Source organism: Phyllobates terribilis, unplaced genomic scaffold (assembly GCF_046119375.1).
Source record: "Phyllobates terribilis strain yellow unplaced genomic scaffold, ASM4611937v1 Scaffold_5__5_contigs__length_657084704, whole genome shotgun sequence".
In the NCBI taxonomy this organism is placed as follows: domain Eukaryota; kingdom Metazoa; phylum Chordata; class Amphibia; order Anura; family Dendrobatidae; genus Phyllobates; species Phyllobates terribilis.
The window spans coordinates 272568731-272591669 of record NW_027362765.1 but is presented as its reverse complement, the minus strand read 5'-3'; the positions used below and the strand labels follow the sequence as shown (position 1 = coordinate 272591669).

At 47.0% G+C, this 22939-nt stretch overlaps 1 protein-coding gene across 4 annotated transcripts in view; it reads left to right on the top strand.

Annotated features, from left to right (window-relative positions):
• Positions 1-10069: 10069 nt before the first annotated feature.
• The window catches only part of CSNK1D (casein kinase 1 delta), a 39110-nt gene continuing 26240 nt past the window's right edge, over positions 10070-22939 (top strand). For all 4 annotated transcript variants that reach the window (XM_073684172.1, XM_073684173.1, XM_073684170.1 and 1 more), the window contains exons 1-3: positions 10070-10426; positions 13185-13295; positions 17262-17410. In XM_073684172.1, the coding sequence (XP_073540273.1) occupies positions 10351-10426; positions 13185-13295; positions 17262-17410 (336 nt within the window). In that variant the 5' untranslated portion in view covers positions 10070-10350. The remainder of the gene's footprint in view (positions 10427-13184; positions 13296-17261; positions 17411-22939) is intronic.

The following is a 22939-nucleotide window of genomic DNA, read 5'->3' as shown; positions in this document are numbered from 1 at the left end:
CCCCTGGTGTCCAACTTGCCAGCTTTTCTCACGGCTTTCCGGAAAGTCTTCGACGAACCCGGACGGAAGACCTCATCTGCATCATCGTTGCTACGCCTCCGTCAGGGGAGTCTCACCGTGGGCCAATATGCCATACGGTTCCGTACCCTTGCCTCGGAGCTGGCCTGGGATAACGACGCTCTGGTTTCCGTCTTCTGGGAGGGTCTGTCCGGCCGTATTAAAGATGAACTTGCCGGTCGGGACATTCCTACCACTCTCGATGATTTAATAACTCTTGCCACCCGGATTGAACTACGGTTCCAGGAGCGTGCCAGAGAGGTCACCCGTGAGAGGAGGTTACCACGTCTAGCTCCTACTTTTCAGAAACCCGTCACTCCTTCTGTCTCTAACCAGGTACACCCTCCTGAGCCTATGCAGGTCGACCAGACCAAGATGGTCAAGACCCATCAGGACTTACGCCGTGCCGAGGGGACCTGCTTCTACTGTGGCAGTAAGGAGCACCGGATCCGTGCCTGCCCGGAGAGGTCGGGAAACGCCTGTGTCTAGGTTCGCTCAGAGAGGTCCACCTAGACAAGAATAAATCCTCTCCATCCCTGCTGTTGTCAGTTTCAATCGTCTACGGGGAGAACCGTTATTTCGAACTAGCCCAACTGGACTCTGGAGCAGCCGGGAATCTTATTTCACAGTCCCTGGTAGAGAAATACCGCATCCCCACCAAACCTCTGGCTGTACCCTTGTCTGTGGCTGCCGTGGATGGGGGTCTCTTACCACGCCCCATCCAACTCATCACTGAATCCATTACTCTGCAGGTGGGAATGCTGCATTCTGAGAGTATCTGCTTTCATGTTCTGCCTGGACTCTCTCACGCCCTCTTGCTAGGTCTGCCTTGGCTCCAGAAACATGCACCCGTGCTTGACTGGCAATCCGGAGAAGTCCTTCGCTGGGGACAAGACTGTCATAAGACCTGCCTGGTTCCCGTCCATCCCGTCCGTCCCTCTCCTACCCCAGCTAATCTACCTGGACTTCCAATTCCTTATTGGTCTTATGCTGATGTCTTTAATAAAAAGGAGGCAGAGACATTACCCCCTCATAGACCATACGACTGTCCCATCGACCTGTTACCCGGTACTACTCCTCCCCGTGGGCGTATTTATCCTTTATCCGCTGCTGAGACCCGGTCGATGTCCGAATATATTGAGGAGAATCTGGCCAGGGGATTCATCCGGAAATCTACCTCCCCGGCGGGAGCAGGCTTCTTTTTCGTCAAAAAGAAGGACGGCTCTCTCCGTCCCTGTATAGACTATAGAGGCCTAAACCAGATCACGGTGAAGAATAAGTATCCCCTTCCGCTCATTCCAGAATTATTTGATCGTCTGAGGGGGGCTAGAATCTTCACCAAACTAGACCTCCGTGGGGCGTACAACCTGGTTCGTATCCGTCAAGGGGATGAATGGAAGACGGCATTCAACACCCGGGACGGCCACTATGAATACCTGGTAATGCCCTTTGGTCTCTGTAACGCTCCTGCCGTCTTTCAAGAGTTGGTCAATGACATCTTCCGGGACCTTCTCTACTCCTGCGTAGTGGTGTACCTGGACGACATCTTGGTCTTCTCTCCGGATCTCCAGACTCACCGGAGGGACGTTCGTCAGGTCCTGCTCAGGCTCAGGCAGAATCACCTCTTCGCTAAATACGAGAAGTGCCTCTTTGAACAGACCTCGCTTCCGTTTTTGGGCTACATTATTTCTCAGACCGGCCTACGAATGGATCCAGAGAAACTGTCTGCCATCGAGAAATTGCCTCGACCGGAGGGGCTGAAGGCCATTCAGCGGTTCCTGGGCTTCGCCAACTACTACCACCTCTTCATACCACACTTCTCTTCCCGGACTGCCCCAATTTCCGCGCTCACCCGTAAGGGTACTAATCCCAAAGAGTGGCCGCCCGAAGCAGAAGAAGCCTTTCTTTCCTTAAAACAGGCCTTCTCTTCCGCCCCGGTGCTGCATCGCCCGGACGGCAACAAGCAGTTCTTCCTGGAAGTGGACGCCTCCTCCTCTGGAGCTGGAGCGGTACTTACTCAAAAATCTTCTTCCGGGAGGATGGTAACTTGCGGCTTCTTCTCTAAACTCTTCTCCTCCTCAGAGCGCAATTATTCCATAGGAGATCGAGAGTTATTGGCCATCAAACTGGCATTGGAGGAGTGGCGTTACCTGCTTGAGGGGGCTCTTCACCCAGTAATAATTTACACTGACCACAAGAACTTGGCTTACCTCCAGCATGCCCAGAGACTTAACCCGCGCCAAGCCCGGTGGTCCTTGTTTTTTGCTCGTTTTGATTTCGTCCTTCATTTTCGCCCGGCTGACAAAAACGTCAAGGCGGACGCCTTGTCTCGATCCTTTCTGGTATCTGATCTCGAGGAAGATCCGAAACACATCATCGATCCCGCCAGAGTAATGCAGGTGGCTCCCGTGAGTCTAAATCGTCTCCCTCCCGGAAAGACGTTCGTATCAGTACCTGATCGGGAGAAGATCCTTCACTGGGGTCACTCGTCTAAACTGGCTGGCCACGCTGGTCAGAAGAAGACCCTCCAGCTTATTTCCCGGCACTACTGGTGGCCTACCCTGCACAAGGATGTAATAGACTTTGTTTCTGCCTGTGTATCCTGCGCCCGCAACAAGGTTCCGAGACATCTGCCAGCCGGTCGCCTCCTTCCGCTCCCAGTACCTGCTGCCCCCTGGCAGCATATTGCAATGGACTTCATAACTGACCTCCCACTCTCTGCCGGTTGTACGGTCATTTGGGTGGTCGCTGACCGCTTCTCCAAGATGGCTCATTTCGTTCCCCTGCCAGGCCTCCCGTCTGCACCCGAGCTAGCTAAAGACTTTATTCGTCACATCTTCCGTCTTCATGGCCTGCCCCTCCACATCGTGTCGGATCGTGGGGTACAGTTCACCTCACGCTTCTGGAGAGCCACTTGTAAACTACTAGACGTCACCCTGGACTTCTCTTCCGCTTACCACCCACAGTCCAATGGTCAAGTGGAGCGGATCAATCAGAACCTGACCAGTTACCTCCGGCACTTCGTTAATGCCCACCATTCTGACTGGGTGGATCTCCTACCATGGGCCGAGTTCTCTTACAATAATCACGAGAGCGAATCCTCCTCCAAATCCCCGTTTTTTGTAGTCTTTGGTCAGCATCCTCGGATTCCTTTTCCTGTCTCCACCTCGGTGGACAACCCGGCTGCGGAATCTCTCGTTAGCAAATTTTCCTCCATTTGGGAGAGTACCCGATCCGCACTCCTTCAGTCTTCCGAGCGTATGAAAAGACACGCTGACAAGAAACGTCTGGACCCTCCTCAATTCCGTCCTGGGGATAAAGTCTGGCTCTCGTCCAAATATGTCCGGCTCAAGATCCCTTCCTATAAGTTAGGGCCTCGGTTCATCGGCCCACTGGAGGTCATCAGTCAGATCAACCCGGTGGCCTATAAATTGAAACTCCCGGCCAACTTACGGATCCCTAACTCCTTCCATGTATCTCTCCTCAAACCTGTGGTACTTAACTCTTTTTCCAAGTCTACAGGTACGCCTCCTGCTCCGGTTTCTGCTGAGGACGAGTTTGAGGTAGAGAACATTCTTGCCACCAAAAGGGTAAGAGGAAAGACCTTTTTTCTGGTAGATTGGAAGGGGTTTGGTCCTGAGGAGAGAACGTGGGAGCCCCGGGAGAACATCCATGCCCCTCTCATCCTAGCTAAATTTCTGTCTGGCCTAAAAAAGGGGGGGCCTAAAGGGGGGGGTACTGTAGCGCTGGCGTCCCTGCCCTCTGCTAGGCAGGGACGCTGCTCCCCTCACCGCTCTGCTCCGTGCCCGGCGTCCTCTCTCCGCTCTGCTGTCAGCGCGCGCTCCTTCCCGGCGTCCTCCTCCCGCTCTGCTCTCAGCGCGCGCTCCTTCCCGGCCCCTGTGCTTAGGGCGCGCGCGCGCGCGCTCCCCTCCTCTTAAAGGGGCCGCGCGCGCCGTCCTAAGGAGTCCCCGGCCAATGGCCGGAGGACTTCATCATATATAAGGCACCTCCTCCAAAATGGAGGTGCCCGAGCAATGTTGTTTGCACCTGTGTCTCACCTGTGCTTCAGCCCTCAGGTCCCACTGCCAGTTACCTGCCAGTTTCCTGCCAGTTACCTGCCTGATTCCTGCCTGAATACTTGTTACCTGTCTGCCAGTCCGAGGTCCGACGGTCTGCCTTACTACTCCTGTCAGTCTGTCTAAAGGACCAGCCTGCCCGCTCACCTGGGAGCGCATATCAGCTACCTGCCTGCTTTCCTGAGGTCCGACGGTCTGCCTTACAACTCCGGTCAGTCTGTCTATGGACCAGCTTGCCCGCTCACCTGGGAGCGCTTCTCCGTTACCTGCCTGCTTGCCTACCTGGAGGCTCCGCCGTCACGTGCTGTGACCACCAGCTATTCCAGACTCTTGCCCGCTCACCTGGGAGCGCTTCTCCGTTACCTGCCTGCTTGCCTGCCCGGAGGCTCCGTTGTCACGTGCTGTGACCATCAGCTATTCCAGACTCTTGCCCGCTCACCTGGGAGCGCTTCTCCGTTACCTGCCTGCTTGCCAGCCCGGAGGTTCCGCCGTCACGTGCCGTGACCACCTGCTATTCCAGAGACTCTCGCTTGCTCACCTGGGAGCACACATCTACCATCTGCCTGCTAGCCTACCCGGAGGCTCTGCCATCACAGGTCGTACCTACCCTTTACCCAGAGACTGCCCTGATCACTTGCCGTATCTCCCTGTCCGTTCATCCAGAGACTGCCACCCGCTCCCTTACAAGGGCCGCCCCCTTGTATAGTAGCTCAGAGGTTCCGCCTCCCAGACCCGTTACAGTCAGATAAGTGCCCCTAAAAACCCCTTTGTGTCGGAGGACATCTTATCCCAAATGCAGGCTCAGGCTCTGAAGGAGGAGGTTGATAAGTGGTTGAAGGAAGGTGCATGCCTGAATGAAGCAAATGGGGTATGGGGGAAAGGGACACGACGATGCCTTCCAAGGGCACTGTACCCAGCGGCTGCCCAGATGCTACATGGACCAGTACACCAATCTAAAAGGGCTGTGATGAATGTGATGCAGAAACATTGGGTGGCACCAGGATTCTCCACCTGTATTGAACAACTGATAAAAGGGTGTATGATATGTCCTACACATAATCAGGGTAGAGTAGTTAAAACACCACCCAAACACACCCCCCGGCCCCTCTATCCATTCCAGAGACTACAAATTGATTATATTCAGCTGCCGAAGTCAGGATCATGGGAATATGTGTTGGTCTGTATTGATTTGTTCTCAGGATGGCCAGAGGCTTTCCCGATTGCCAAAGCCACGGCTGCGGCAACCGCAAAGAAACTGCTTGCGGAGGTGGTCTGCAGGTATGGGGTACCAGAGGTAATTGAGAGTGACAGAGGTAAACACTTCACGGGTGAAATAATGAATGAAGTCATGTCAGCTCTAGGAATTCAACAAGCATTCCATACCCCATATCACCCACAAAGTAGTGGTAAAGTGGAAAGACTGAATGGGACATTGAAATTAAAAATTCAGAAAGCCATGGCTGAGACAGGAAAACCATGGCCGGATTGTTTACCGCTTGCTCTGTTTTCAGTAAGATACACGCCCAATAAAACGACTGGACTCTCTCCATATGAGATATTGTTTGGCAACGTACCCAGCCTAGGGTGTTTCTATCCGCAAGCATTAGAAATGAACAACCATGTGCTAAGTTCCTACGTAAGGGCTTTACACAAAAAGATCAAGCAAATACATGATAATGTTTTCAGTTCTCTTCCAGATCCAGATCAAGACTCTAGCAGCCATACGCTGCAACCTGGAGACTGGGTGGTTATAAAAAGACACGTGAGGAAAAGCCTAGATCCACGGTTTGACGGACCCTTTCAAGTTCTGCTGACCACAAGCACAGCCGTTAAGCTAGAGGGAAAAGAGGCCTGGATCCACGTGTCCCATTGCAAAAAGATACTAGGAGACCCAGCGGACAAAGAATGAAGACATTGTTTATACTTACCTGCATCCTTGCGACCACAGGTGCATGGACTACGTTAGGCACCACAGATGGAGATGACAATAGATTCATTAAACACCATCTTGCTCTAATCGATGGACTAAAGGAGCAAAACCAGACTACTGCTAATTGTTGGATATGTACACATGCCCCTGTGACGTCCACTAGCATACCCTTTCTCGCTGTTCCAGTCTCATGGGAAGAGATAAACTTTTGGGTGAACTGCTCAGATACTTTGGCTAATAATTCCACACAGAGAATAAGCTTTATGATGAGGCCAACCTCAAGAACCAGGATTCCTGGTGGGCAAACACCTTTTCTTTTCTGAATCCTGCTAATTGGTTTAAAGGTATCGGTGGGTGGTTGGCTGGTATAGTGCAAGCTATTTTTCAGGTTTTACTAATGTGTCTTGCGGTTTATTTGGTTTTTAAGCTTTTTCTAATGTGTATTCAGCATTGTACTAAAAGAAAAAGAAAATATAGAAATTCATATTGATAAATGAAGGAACAAAAGGACGGAATGTTATAACAGAAGATGAGGTCCCCCAAGTTCAAAGACCCCATCTATGCTATATAAGTCTGACGGTTACTTTAGGTCAAAAACAACAACTAAATGTTCCTTCCTTGTATCAATAGAAACTAACGTGTCCTTGCTAGTCATCAGAAGTAATAAAAAGAGGAGAACAACTCAGCATATATTGCAAAAATTAAGTTTATTGGTGAAATATACATAAAAAATTAAATAGAGAAAGAAGAAACCAGGAGGTAATTGGAAAGTAGCTTTACAAGCCAGGTATATTGTTAGTAATAAGATCATAATAGATCTATGGATCTATAGAATTGCACATTTGCCCACAATAGTAGAAAAATAGTAAATAACAGAATAGTGAACATTCAATATCAAAAGTGGCTATGGGTAAAGACACAGAGGTCAGCCCAGAGACATATAAGCCTGCTAGTATTAGTAAAAATCGCCCTTGCTATGTTATGGGAGACTCTGTGTCAGAATTAAAGTGCTCACACATTATAGTTCCATAAATTCATTACCTGGCAGGAAAGCACAGCCCAGGGCAGGTGATGTCCTTGAGAAAGCGGTTAGATATACCGCGAAACGCGCGTTGGGCTCTTCTGATCACCCCCTCCTTTTGGGCTGTGCTTTCCTGCCAGGTAATGAATTTATGGAACAATTGTAGACCATTCTTCTTTGGCAAACTGCTCCAGGTCCCTGATATTTGAAGGATGCCTTCTCCAAACTGCCATTTTGAGATCTCTCCACAGGTGTTCTATGGGATTCAGGTCTGGACTCATTGCTGGCCACCTTAGAAGTCTCCAGTGCTTTCTCTCAAACCATTTTATAGTGCTTTTGGAAGTGTGTTTTGGGTCATTGTCCTGCTGGAAGACCCATGACCTCTGAGGGAGACCCAGCTTTCTCACACTGGGCCCTACATTATGCTGCAAAATTTGTTGGTAGTCTTCAGACTTCATAATGCCATGCACACGGTCAAGCAGTCCAGTGCCAGAGGCAGCAAAGCAACCCCAAAACATCAGGGAACCTCCGCCATGTTTGACTGTAGGGACCGTGTTCTTTTCTTTGAATGCCTCTTTTTTTTTCTGTACACTCTATGTTGATGCTTTTTCCCAAAAAGCTCTACTTTTGTCTCATCTGACCAGAGAACATTCTTCCAAAACGTTTTAGGCTTTCTAAGGTAAGTTTTGGCAAACTCCAGCCTGGCTTTTTTATGTCTCAGGGTAAGAAGTGTGGTCTTCCTGGGTATCCTACCATACAGTCCCTTTTCATTCAGACGTCGACGGATAGTACGGGTTGACACTGTTGTACCCTTGGACTGCAGGGCAGCTTGAACTTGTTTGGATGTTAGTCGAGGCTCTTTATCCACCATCCGCACAATCTTGCATTGAAATCTCTTGTCAATTTTTCTTTTCCGTCCACATCTAGGGAGGTTAGCCACAGTGCCATGGGCTTTAAACTTCTTGATGACACTGCGCACGGAAGACACAGGAACATTCAGGTCTTTGGAGATGGACTTGTAGCCTTGAGATTGCTCATGCTTCCTCACAATTTGGTTTCTCAAGTCCTCAGACAGTTCTTTGGTCTTCTTTCTTTTCTCCATGCTCAATGTGGTACACACAAGGACACAGGACAGAGGTTGAGTCAATTTTAATCCATGTTAACTGGCTGCAAGTGTGATTTAGTTATTTCCAACACCTGTTAGGTGCCACAGGTAAGTTACAGGTGCTGTTAATTACACGAATTAGAGAAGCATCACATGATTTTTCAAAGGGTGCCAATACTTTTGTCCACCCCCTTTTTTAGGTTTGGTGTGGAATTATATCCAATTTGGCTTTAGGACAATTCTTTTTGTGTTTTTTTCATTGAAGACAAATTAAATGAAGAGAATAATACCAAAGAATTTGTGATTGCAATCATTTTCAGGAAGAAACTGAGTATTATCTGACAGAATTGCAGGGGTGCCAATACTTTTGGCCAGCACTGTATAATCTGCTTCTGGGGTCACTGCAATGTTCCCTGGCCAGTTATCCACAGCCATTACAACATATGCTACCCTGCCTACAAAGCTTGAGGCTATGTGCCCACGTTGCGTATTACAAGCGTATATGATGCGGAATTTCCGCAGCGTAAACACTAGTAAAACGCATGTATATCCGCACCCCATGGTCCCCAATGGCATTCCGCAATGTCAATGCCCATGATGCGGATTTTTCCTCAGCATATATGCTGCGGTCAAAAATCCGCAGCATGTTCATTAATTTTGCGTTTCCGCATGCGGATGGTACCCAAGTCTGGAGGAGAGGAGACTCTCATCCAGACCTGGGTACCAAAGAACCTGTAAAAAAAAGAATAAAATAAAGTTTATACTTATCTTCTGATGTCTTCCCGGTGTTTTCCCGCCGTCGCGCTGTTGTGTGAACGACCTGCCACGTCATTGAGTCATGTGACCCATCACATGACTCAATGACGTCACCGAAGGTCCTGCACACAACAGTGTGAGCCGCTCAAGACTCCGGACGGGGCAGAGAATTCATCAGAAGGTGAGTATAAACTTTATTTTTTTATTTTTTACCATTCTGATAATTTTTTTTTTAACTATTACTTGGTCACACTATATAAATCCATGCCGGTTGCATGGATTTATATAGTGTGAACAAGTTGTCAAGCACTTTACAAGTGATGCTAAAATCTCTTGGAGAAGTGCTTGATAACCCTCATGCGGAAATGCATGTGAAGACGCTGCAAAGACGCCTCACAAACGCTTCTACCTGGCGGGAAAACCGCATGTAAAATCTGCATGCGATTTTCCCGCCAGGGAGAAGCGTAAAAAATATGCTTCATTTCCGCAACGTGGGCACATAGCCTTAGGCTATGTGCCCACGTTGCATTTATGAAGCAGAAAATTTCTGCTGCATAAATGCAAGTCCTCTCCCGGAAAAACGCATGCGGAATTCCGCACGCGTTTATCGCGCATTTTTCACGCGTTTATCACGCGTTTTCCACATGCGGAATTGCCTTGCGTTTTTTATGCATTGGACAAAGGCAATTCCGCTTGCGGAAACGCAAAATTAAATGACATGCTGCGGATTTTTGAACGCACCATAAACGCTGCGGAAAAATCCGCAACATGTGCATAGAACTTGCGGAATCCCCTTGGGGACCATGGGGGGGCGGATTACCTAGCGTTTAACAAGCGTTTACGCTGCGGAAATTCCGCAGCATATACGCTTGAAAAATGCTACGTGGGCACACAGCCTTAGGCGCTTTTCCTCCATTCTTGAGCTCCTTGCAGTGTCCTGTGAGGAGCTGTGTGAGGCAGACTATAAGCACACTGTCCTCATACTCCCACATACACGCACTACTCTGCAGTACCCTCAGAACACACTTGAGGGCAGCAGTTCATTTTTGCGGAAGCCTGCGTGATTGATACTTTGTGGTTATGGTCATGTGACTTGCTAGCACCGCCCACTGTCGGCTCGTTGCTTGTTACTAGGTGGAGTGACGTCACAGTCTCTCAGTGACAGCCTCTCGCTGGGGTTCTTTTCCGGAACGGAACGGGGGTCAGTGTAATCCGCCGTAATCCACCGTCACCGAGCGGACTTGGAGGTCGTGAGTGACGGGAGCACTCAGCGAAGCCCCTGCCCTGTCTCTGCAGCTTGATTCTGGGCGCCTCCGCAGCCGATGGGCACCGGGAACCGATGGTGAAAAGTGCTCCGGGGGTCAGAGGCTGATCGCGGGTAGGTGGAGCGGGTCTGAGCGGTGTCATGGAGCTGAGAGTCGGGAACCGGTACCGGCTGGGCCGGAAAATTGGCAGCGGCTCTTTCGGAGACATTTATTTAGGTAAGGAACAAAACGGAGGCGGAAGAAGCGATAAGGGAGGGGAGGTTGTCGGGCTCCATTGTGAGTAGTGGGGGCTGTCGTCGGGGGGAGCTGTGGCTTATTGTGTAGAGCCTGGTGGTGTTGGTGCCCAGGCTGTCAGCCATTCCTCCTGCCTGTCATGGCTGTGGCCTGCTGTCATCACTGTCAGGTCTCCTCCATTGTGGGTTCAGCTGCCCCCATCAGCTCTACTGTGGCCGCTGATCTTCACATTGGGGGCAGGTGGTGACTGGAGGTGGACACTATGGATCAGGGCGGAATGAGGAAATTAGGGCACAGCTGGGCCCAGGGTGCCACCACACACCCTGTGTGATCCCGAGTCCTGGAAGTCGCCAGTCCTCAGACATGAGTAATCTGGCCCAGGAAATGACTGACGTAGAGGGGCCATCTGTCAGGTAGTGGTCTGTGTGCCCAGAGGAAGGTCACTGTAGGGTGTAAATGAGGTCTTTTTGGAGATCGGTGGGCGTTTGTCACTGATGCCCAATATTTACCAATGCCAGGCCTCAACGCTAGATCGGCATTTGTGGAGCTCTCGAAGCTGCCTGGATTTTGGCCGCCTCATTAGTGATGTGTTTTCACGATTATTAGACGAGTTGTCACTGTTCAGGAAGTTGCAGAAATGTTTTGGTTTCTGTCCAAGCCTGGCTTTATGTGGGGAGATCTCAATCACTTCCTGCTGCTGATGTCGAAATGTTAGATACCCCTTGTAATGTTCCCAGATTACAAACTGATGATGCCCCTGCCCCTCCGGCGCCACCTCTCCTCCCCTGCCCCTCCGGCGCCACCTCTCCTCCCCTGCCCCTCCGGCGCCACCTCTCCTCCCCTGCCCCTCCGGCGCCACCTCTCCTCCCCTGCCTCTCCGGCGCCACCCCTCCTCCCCTGCCCCTGCCTCTCTGGCGCCACCCCTCCTCCTCTGCCTCCCACTTGTCTTTGTTTACAAGGCTGAAGCCATGTTGTGCACTTGACCAGTGAGGCCAGTCACTGGGCTCAGTAGTCTTCTGTCGCCTACCTTGCCAGTGACTGGCAGCAGTGTTTTCGTCTGGTAGACAGTTTGTCATTGCGGAGAGACTGGTTTTAACAGGTAATTGCTACTTTTGTCATTTTTAAAGGGGTTGTCCATGCAAAACTATAACTTACCTGGTGGCTTGGTATGTTAAAAAAAACAAAAAAAATAAACGGTGATACCTTCAGGCACTTACCAGGGTCCAGTGCTGGCCCAGTCAGGTGCCTTCAGCAGTGTGACATCGGAGAGGTCAGTGATGAGGCGCTGCTGAAGTGGCGTGATGGTGAGTCGGTCTCCGGTCCCCTGGCCCTGCTGCTGCTGGAATAGTGATGTCTTCCACGCAGTGTAAACCCACACCACGGAGAGGTCTGCAATAGATCAGTATCCTGTCACTTGTTTTTTGTTTTATTTTTTACTATGTCAATTAATTTTTCTCCGACCACCTCCTATAAACTTAACTTGCCCATGGCCCAGTTTTGTTTTTCTTTTTAAGTATTTTTTTTTTTCTCAAATCTGGCCCTATACATAGACGTCCTCATTCAGACGTCTGTGTATCACCATGCGTGAGTCTCCTGATGCAGACATGAGAGCCTCATAGGCCTATATAAGACTCTCCAGTTTGGGGCAAGAGACCCACAGCATCGCTGTCTGTTCACGGTCATGGACGTGTGTATGAGGCTTAAGGTAGAGAATAGTGTAATGGATCTGCAGGATGCAGGTCAGTAATGTGTGACCGCTGGACGGGAGGCCTGGGAATCTCCTTACCTCCCAGCATTCCCGACCTTTCCATTGATTACCTGGGCTGACGCAACGTCGTCATTCCAGCCTGGCTAATGATAAAGAGCCAGGAGGTATAGAAACTCCCAGGCCTCCTGTCCGGCGGTCACAGATTGCTGACCAAGCCAATGGAAGAGAGTCCTGTGAATCGACTCTCCTATCTCTACTCCCAGTGTTTCAGTGCTTCCCTCCGGTATCATAAGTGATGATGTCCCATCGGTCACCGGATTGCTGCAACAAGTCACTGGCCTCAGTTTATTTGCATGTACAGCATGTCAGTACTGAGGCTACTGATTGATTGCAGCGGTCAGGTGACTGATGGACAGAATGTTATTACTCCAGTACTGGCAACAGTGATGCATTTAAAGGCCACTTTTGCATAAGCCCCCTGTGTTAGATATTCTGGAAAAGCTCTAGGAGGCCTGCATCATATACAGTGGGATATATTGCTTATTGTACACGTTTCTTTTTCCACAATATACCATTTATTTGGAATAAAGTAGACATTGCCACCATAGTAGTCAGGCAGGTAAGACATTGCACGTCTGTACTGATGCTGCCTGCTCAGTACAGGGTTAATACAACACTTTGAGAATTTAATTTTCAAATCAAGAAGTGGGATTTATCACAGCCCCTCTACTAATTTTTTAAGTAGTTGGAAATGATGGTCCCCACCATATTTCCGCCACAGGTTGTGCCCCTTTTCCGCCTCTCAAAGCCACCAGTAGCTGCACCCTTTTGTAATCCGGTTGTAACCACTCTTTTTCAGCCTCCTGAAATTAGGGAAGTGGTAATGATTCATGCTTGGGATACAAGGCGGCGTTTGTGGACCGCCCTGGGGGTTGTGTGCCCTAGCAGTGACACATGGACAGCTTGGTTTATCTAGTGTTGTCACAACCTGGATATTGGATCCTGTTTGGCTAATGATGTCCTTTATTTCAGGCACTGACATTGCCGCAGCTGAGGAAGTTGCCATTAAATTGGAATGTGTGAAGACCAAGCACCCCCAGCTCCACATTGAGAGCAAGATCTACAAGATGATGCAAGGTGGAGGTGAGCGGGCATTATCCTGGAGTAACTAGGCAGCCAACAAGAAGACAGGTTCCTCACCTAGGTGGACACACATGCTGCATACATAGCCTTTGGCTCCATCATTTTTCTTTGAGCCCTTAACCCCTTAAGCCCCGCGGGTGGTTTGCACGTTAATGACCGGGCCAATTTTTACAATTCTGACCACTGTCACTTTATGAGGTAATTACTCTAGAACGCTTCAACGGATCCCCCTGATTCTGAGACTGTTTTTTCGTGACATATTGTACTTCATGATTGTGGAAAAATTTCTTCGATATCACTTGCGTTTATTTGTGAAAAAAACGGAAATTTGGTGAAAATTTTGCAATTTTCAAAATTTGAATTTTTAAGCCCTGAAATCAGAGCGATATGTCACACAAAAGAGTTAATAAATAACATTTCCCACATGTCTACTTTACATCAGCACAATTTTGGAACCAAAATTTTTTTTTGTTAGGGAGCTATAAGGGTTAAAAGTTGACCAGCGATTTCTCATTTTTCCAACAAAATTTACAAAACCATTTTTTTAGGGACCACATCACATTTGAAGTCACTTTGAGAGGTCTTTATGACAGAAAATACCCAAAAGTGACACCATTCTAAAAACTGCACCCCTCAAGGTGCTCAAAACCGCATTCAAGAACTTTATTAACCCTTCAGGTGCTTCACAGGATTTTTTGAATGTGGAAGAAAAAAATGAACATTTAACTTTTTTCACAAAAATGTTACTTTAGACCCAGTTTTTTTTTATTTTCACAGGGGTAACAAGAAAAAATGGACCGCAAAATTTGTTGTGCAATTTCCCCTGGGCACGCAGATACCCAATATTTGGGGAAAAAACACTGTTTGGGCGCACTGTAGGGCTCGGAAGGGAAGGAGCGCCATTTGACTTTTTGATTGTAAAATTTGCTTGAATAATTAGCGGACACCATGTTGCGTTTAGAGAGCCGCTGTGTGCCCAAACATTGGAGCTCCCCCACAAGTGACCCCATTTTGGAAACTAGACCCCCCAAGGCACCTATCTAGATGCATAGTGAGCAGTTGCAACCCCCAGGTGCTTCACAAATTGATTCGTAAAAATGAAAAAGTGAAAAAAAAAAAAACACTTTTTCATTTTTACGAATCAATTTGTGAAGCACCTGGGGATTCCAAGTGCTCACTATGCATCTAGATAGGTGCCTTGGGGGGTCTAGTTTCCAAAATGGGGTCACTTGTGGGGGAGCTCCAATGTTTGGGCACACAGGGGCTCTCCAAACGCAACATGGCGTCCGCTAACAATTTGAGCCGATTTTCCATTCAATTTGTTAGCGGACACCATGTCGCGTTTGGAGAGCCCGTGATGTGCCTAAACAGTGGAGCTCCCCCACAAGTGTCCAAACTATACCCCTCAAGGATTTTATTAAGGTGTATAGTGAACATTTTGAACCCAGAGGTACGGCACAGAATTTGATAACATTAGCTCATCATATTGAATAAGTTGTCATTATTCTTGAGCGCAAGTGCTCGCTACTTGAGTTTGCATCGGGTACTCAGGTATGCACCATGTACAGCGTGTGCTCGAGTGACATGCTCGAGTCCCTGCTCCGCATGTTTCACGGTTATTAGACACCCAAAAAAAAACATGCGGGGATCGCTCGTGCATGGCAGGCAATCCCCGTAAAGTTTTTTGGCCGCGAAGCATATGGGGCAGAGACTCGAGCATGTCACTCAAATACCCACGATACTCAATGCATACCAGAGCACCCGATGCAAACTCAAGTAGCGAGCACTTGCGCTCAACACTAGTCGCCATATCGTCATCTTTTTTTCTTACTTTTGAAAAAAATCCCAACCCTAGCCCCAAACCCAGCCCTAACCCTAGCCCAATCCTAACCCAAGAGTTTATTTTTGACGCCGTTCCTTGTGCGGTATAAGTGATTAGACGACTTTATTCTTCGGGTCGGTGTGATTACAGCAATGCCAAAATCATATGGGGTTTTTATGACTGACAGCTGTCACACACTAAAAGACGCATTTTTTGTAAAATCTAGTTTTTGCATCGCCATATTTTGAGAGCTATAATTTTTCCAGATTTTGGCAGACAGTCATGTGACGGCTCGTTTTTTGCGGGATGAGTTGACGTTGTTATTGGTGCCATTTTCAGGCACGTGACATTTTTTGATCGCTTTCTATTCCGATTTTTGGGAGGCAGAATAAACAAAAACCAACAATTCAGGAATTGTTTTTTTTTATTTTTTTTTTATTCTGTTCCGCGTGTGGTAAAATTGATGAGGTAGCTTTATTCTTCGGGTCAGTACGTTTACAGCGGTACCACATTTGTATCATTTTTCTATGTTTTGGCGCTTATACACAATAAAAGCTATTTTATAGAAAAAAATATTTTTTAGTATCGCTTTATTCTGAGAGCTATAACTTTTTTATTTTTCGGCTGATGGAGCTGTATGGCGGCTTGTTTTTTGCGGGACGAGATGACGTTTTCAGCGGTATCATTTTTATTTATATGCGTCTTTTTGATCGCGTGTTATTCCACTTTTTGTTTGGCGGTATGGTGATAAAGCATTGTTTTTTGCTTCTTTTTTTTTTTTTTTTTTTTACAGTGTTCACTGAAGGGGTTAACTAGTGGGACAGTTTTATAGGTCAGGTTGTTCCGGACGCGGCAATACCAAATATGTGTACTTTTATTGTTTTTTTTTTTATAATAATATTTATTGATGGGTACATTATATTTTTATTTTTGGTGTACTATTTTTTTTATAATATTTTTGCACATTTTTTTTTTTTTTCCCACTTTCACACAGTTTATACACTTTCACTTTTTTTTTTCTGATCGCCTGCATGGCACAGGATTGGAGCACCATCCCTATGCCATGAAGGCTGTCAGAAGTGCACAGTGTGAAGATTGCTTGGAGATGCACTGCGCATGTCCAAGCAATCTTCCTGCTCTCTGGTGACCCGGATGTTGTCATGATGACATCGGGTCGTCATGGCAACACCCGGGAAGCCTTTGCAGACTGCGCTGGAAGCCGGAAGAGGAGGTGAGTATCGCCGATCACCTCCCCTTGCCCCCGCAATGCCGCGATCGACTTCGATCGCAGCATCGCGGGGGTTAATGTGCTGGGAGCGGTGCAGGACCGCTCCCTGCACATAGTACCGGGTGTCAGCTGTGACAATCAGCTGACACCCGGCGGCGATCGCGCCCGCACAGCCTGTCTGCGCGCGCGATCGCGATGACGTACTAATACGGGTCTGGCTCTTAAGTCCCAGGCCACAGACGCGTATTAGTACATCAGATGTTATTAAGGGGTTGAAGGCGTTAGCCCTTAAAAATTAAAATTATTTGTGATGCACATAATTAGACTAATCAATTAAAAAAATGATACTTTCCAGTGTAACTTTCCCTTTTTTTTTCCTTCATTACTACTTGGTCTGAAATGGTGGTCTTTCCTCTTCCTGTGGGTGGGCAGCAGCTTGTCCCCATGTGACCAGGAAGCAGCAGAATTCCCCAGGAGTGTATTGCAGTCAACTATTGTTAACTCTTCATCTCCCTGACCTGTTGAGAAAATAGTCCATTACTCACAGCCTCAGTGATCCCACTAATGTTCTGTCTCACATCTACCTCTTATCTACGTTTTTTTTTTGCTCTCTCGTCCCCGCTTTTTTTTACATCTACTCGTTACCAACTGTCATTACCTTTATAGCATTGGCCTCTTTACTGGTAGATCACTACACCGCATGAGCAGGGAAGCTACTGAGCATGTGTGTCCACCACTGACCCTGGACCTACACTCCGGGGCACTATTATAGATGAAAATGTACTGTATCTACACAAGCGCACCCTCTTTTTAATTGCTGTATATTACAAACATGCTTCTTTTCCCACGTTGCATTGAGTTTTGAACAATTTGTTTTTGTGAGCCGACCCCTTTAATCCCCTTGTTTGTTGTCCAGTGGGAATCCCAACTATAAAGTGGTGTGGTGCCGAAGGTGACTACAATGTCATGGTCATGGAGTTGTTGGGACCAAGCCTTGAAGATCTCTTCAATTTTTGCTCCAGAAAATTTAGCTTGAAAACAGTGCTGCTACTTGCTGACCAGATGGTAAGTCGAGAGGTGCCAAGCGGTCATTTCTGTACCGGAGTGATGGTAGTATTTCTCACCTGTTAGCTGAATTCCTCTGCTGGAACCATTCTTTGAGGCTTGGGGCTACACGCCAACTTTAGCCTCGACATAGATTGCTCTACTGTGGTGTAATGTAGGTGAATGGGATCGCATTATGACCCACAAGTTATTGCAACAAGAAAGTCGTAAAAAGTACTACTGGTCCAACTTCTTGCTGTTGTGGTACCCTGCAGGTCTCATTGTGACCCCATTCACCTGCATTGAATACAGGTGAATACAGTGACATTCAACAAAGTGTCACTGCCAAAGTTGCTTTGTAGCCTCAGCCTAATTGTGGTGTTTTTTTTTTCCCCTCAGCTCCAGAAGGGGGCGCACACCACCTACTATATTGTCCTCTTGTACTCTGCACTCAACCCTCTCACACAATATTATGAACCCTGGTGTTATGATCCCTATTCTTCTAGGAGGTCGCTGAATCCTTAGCTGGTATTTCCTGTCCTCGCATACATTGGACATGACCTATCTGATGCCATTACCCCCTGCAAAAAAAAAAGAATGGATAATGTGCAGTTATAGTAGATAGTCAAACAGTCCTAACTTGAAGGCCATGATTGTGTAAGAGCTCCTACACTGCCTTCTAAGTTGAATTCCTGCGTGCCGTAAATTGCCAAGGATTATTAGTGAACATAGAAGGTGCAGGCGCATTTGTCATTAGTATTGCTCTCCTCCTTGATATACTTTGTATTTGGCCAGTGGTGTGCACTGTGCATTCAGTTACACTTATTCGACAGAACAGGAATTTCAGCAGAGAAAAATAATAAATGACTGGTTCCTGGAGAAGAAAATATCAGAGCAGCTTCGAAGCAAGTCTAGAATTTCTTCCGCATGCTGCACCCATACAGCAGAATGGCACAGCTGCCAAGTGTAGAGACAGCTGGGATTCAACGTGATTCTGATGGGATACTGCCTTAAAGAGAAACCAACCACGAGATAGCCCTCTGGCTAGTTTCACATGGATTAATTATGGGTACACACATGCACCTCTATTATGGTTGCGTGGAAACTGGCCTCCAAGTCTCGGCTGTAGCAAGCATGGTCTGTGAGAAAGCTCTCACCTATCATGTCTCCATAATGTGCTGCTCCTGGTATGTTATTCCACACCCTGACCCCAATTCTCTCTGAAAAAGAATTAGTAATATACAATCATGTTATGTAATGGTAATAACCAAGATATGCCACTACTTTGACTGGCACCTCCACAGCTACCAACCCTAAAATTGAACTGGCCACAACACTGTCCTCGACAGTTTTCTCTGTCTTCTACTGGGAATGAAACTACAGAGCTCCTTCCCAAGACTCCATGGTCTTGACATGCATATACCAATGTCTGAAGATATTCATGGGACTTGCCATTGTCTGTCCGCATTGCATTATTGTATACTATCATTTTCAAGGACCATCTATTCCGAGAGCAGAGCTGTCTAAGTCCATTAAAGACACATAACTTTTGGAACACTTAGTGAGCGTTGTGGAAGTGCTCAAACTTTAGTGGGCTGTCAATATAGCTGGTATTCACAAGATTAATTTATGCCATCACTTGGTCACTGGGGGTCTGACTTTTAGGCTATGTGCCCACGATGCAGAAATGCTCAGGATTTTTTCCTGAGCGTTTCTGCATCTTCCTGGCAGAAAAAAACGCATGCGGATTGTACATGCGTTTTCCTGCCAGGGACATGCAGATGTGAAGCGTTCTTCACTGACATTTCCGCATGCGGATTGTACATGCGGATTGTACATGCGGATTGTACATGCGGATTGTACATGTGGATTGTACATGCGTTTTCCTGTCAGGGACATGCGGAAATGGAGCGTTATTCACTGACCTTTCCGCATGCGGATTGACAAGCGCTTTCCAAGCGATTAGCATCACGTGGAAAGTGCTTGTGACAACTAGGTCACACTATATAAATCCATGCAAACGGCATGGATTTATATAGTGTTACCGAGAGAGTGGTTAAAAATAAATATATACTTACCCCCCGATGGCCCCCGCAGTCTTGCTTCGCTCGCTCCTGGCTGCCGGCAGCGGTGGATTGAAAGACCTGCCGACGTCAGCGTCGCATAACCCATCACATGACTCTGGTGTCAGCGCAGGACCTTCAATCCACTGCGAAGTGGCGGGAAGCAAGGAGGAGCGCAGCGCGGGCCGCCGGCAGGTAAATATACATTTATTATTTATTTTATTCTTTTTTTTACAGATTTTTTAATGGTACCTGGGTGTGGATGAGACTCTCCTGTCCTCCACACCCGGGTACCATCCGCACATTAGAACGCACCAATTACGCAAGTACAGATGCAGTCTTGCGGAATTGGTGCGTTCTAATGCAAGTCAATGGCGGCGAAAACGCAGCATTTCCGCAAAATAATTGGTAGTGCTGCGTTTTTTTCTGCAATGATAATCCGCAGCAGAAATTTCCGCAGCATGTGCACAGCACATGCGGATTATCATTGGGGAACATTGCTGCCCTTCTACCATGCGTTTTTAATGCGTTTCCGCAGCTGCAGAAACGCATTAAAAATGCATCGTGGGCACACAGCCTTAATGTCATTATCAGTGGGGGTCTTAAAGGGGCTGCAGTGCAGCATCTCCTTCAGTTTTTTTGAGTTGGAGTGTTGCGTGCAGAAATACTCATATTTACACACCTTGGCATGTTATCCGTAAGGTTATTAATGGGTTTCTGAGCAATGTTCTGCCACGCTGAATGCACTTGGACAATCAAATCATCATTGTGCTCAATATGAGACCAGTCCGGAGATGCTGCGAGCCATGTTGGCACATTTAAGCCACACAGGTTGCTTACAGTCGCATCAGCAACATGTGACCTGGCACTGTTGTGTTGAAAAACAGCTTTTTGGACAGTTTAGAGAAATGGCTGGACCACTGGTTCCACGGCCAAATAAGTGTAACACCGAGCTGTTAGTGTATCTGGAATGAAGACTACAGGGGTCCACCTACCGTACATTATACCACCCAGCACCATACTCCTGGGAGTAGGACTGGTACCACGTTTTCTCATGAAGGCCTCTTTATATCATTGCCGATGTAGTCTCCAGATGCAGACTGGAAAGGCTGGGATGGAGATCTATCTGCTTCAGCAAAGAGTTGCGCTTTTGTTTTGGACGCAATAATAGCCGGAGATTGGTCTGGAGAACATGTGTGCAGCGCCATTAAGAGGCCTTCCCAAGGGATATTACACCAGTCCTACTATTGGGATTTTGATGTGGGGTGGCATAATGAAAGCTACCCGGACCTCAAGTTGTCATGAGCAGCTTGCTTACCCTGAAAGTTCTATCATAGCCTGCAGCATTTCCAGACTTGTTCCCCATCAAGCACACCTGGGGCTTCATTTGTTGGCAATTGCTAAGTGAGCTGCCAGCAGTGGATCTTGATTCATGTGGTCAAGTGTATTTATCATGCCACGACATTCCTCAGACAACCTTTAATAACCTGATTGATAGTAGCCAAGGCGTTTAAGTGCGGAGATTTCTGAATGTGGCTCCCATACTCAATCCTAAATAAATCGAGATGTGTTGAAATTTTTGGTTCTATTTTTTTTCAACATCTGCATATCAGTAACATGTCTATTCATCCCGTGATTTACATAATTCTGTGACTTTCTCCTCTTGGTGTTATAATTTCATTGTTGATGAGTATTCAGCGAGTAAAATAAGTATTGACCACTTCACCAATTTTCTAAGCAAATATATTTCTAAAGTGGCTATTCACATGATATTCTCAAGAGATGTCTAACAACCCATCCAATGCACACGGGAAAATAAATAAAATGATAGATGTCCATAAATTAATTTATGTGTAAAAATTAGAAGTGAGACAGGGAAAAGTATTTCACACATGAAGAAAGAGAGGTGCAAATAGCCATGGAAAGTCATGACACCAGCTGAAATCTACCAGTAATTAGAAAGCAATCCTGCCACTTAGTGACATCTGCAGGTTCAACTGATGGCCTATACAAAGGTGTCTTCATTACCAACATGCCACACAAGAAACCTCTCATGATGGGTAAAACCAGTGAGGTGTCTAAATACCTTTGCAACCTTATTATTGCAAAACATATTGATGGCATTGGTTACAGAAGACTTTCCAGACTGCTGAAGGTTACAGTGAGCTCTGTTGGGGCCATAATCCAGAAGTGGAGAATATCATTACACCATAAATCGTCCACGATCAGTTGCTCCCTGCAAGATTTCAGAAAAAGGAGAGAAAAGAATTATCAGAAGTGTTGTCCAAGAGCCAATGACCACCTGTCTAGAGCTACAGAAAGACCTGGAATCAACAGGTACAATTGTCTTATAAAAAACAATATAAGATATGCGCTCAACCACCATGGCCTGTATGTTCAGGCACGTTTAAAGTTTGCTCAACAACATTCAGACAAGCCTGTGAAATGCTGGGAGAATATAGTCAGGTCAGATGAGACCAAAATTGGACTCTTTGGACGCCATAATCAGGGCAGTGGAGTTGGTAAGCCAATCCTCCAACTCCGGAATTTCCATGACACCAATTCTGACTCCATGGCTCATGTTTAAGTGATAAATTTACTGTAGCACAGATTCATCTCAGCTAAAAGTCTAGACCCTTAGATCAGGAATAGGACAGACATTTATAGGACATTTCTGAACTTTCCCAAATTCTTATGAAAAAAATATTCCCCACAAACTGCATTGAACTACTGTACCCAATTTATTATATATTTTAGGAGTTTGAGTCTGTCCATTTTATACCTATTCCGACTCAGCCTGTTTCGCCAGGTGGAGTCTATCTCACATGTGTCACAGCTGTATAACAGCCATGACACTTGCAGGCGCAGCGACAATGAATGAAATGCCGAGCACGCCAAAAAACTCAGCGCGCACCCGAGTGTGCTCGCCAAAAGGGTTAATGAGGCATACTCGCTCATCACTAATTAAGACTAGTGTTTCGCACATGAGTCATAATGAAGGCTGCTCAGGAGTAAGGTTTAAACTGCATGACACTTAATGAATTAAGCGCATTTTACAAGTGCCGTGTGCCACCGTCAGAAATGTTACTCCTGTCAAGCACTAGGATACGTTTCTGGTGTAAAGTGGTGTAAATTTTGACAAGGCAGTGATTTGGCCTGCTGAAGTTGACATAAAAATGCCAAGCCACTAAAATGTGACGTTCCAAGGTGTCTTCTTATGCCAGAAAAGTGTTAAATGTCTTGATAAATCGAGCCTGAAGTTTGGGTGACAAACGACTGAGCTTCTAACAGAAACTAAATGTCAGGATGGAGGAATATGACCCATTGGGCTGCGGACTTAAAGGGGTTTTCCCACTAACAAAGTTTATTTTGTGCAATAGATCTTGGAATAATAATAATAACTTCCACATTTGGATGTGTTTAAATAAAATGTCCCTGTGCTGAGATAATCTTATAAATGTGCCTCTTCTGTGTGCTGTGTAATGGC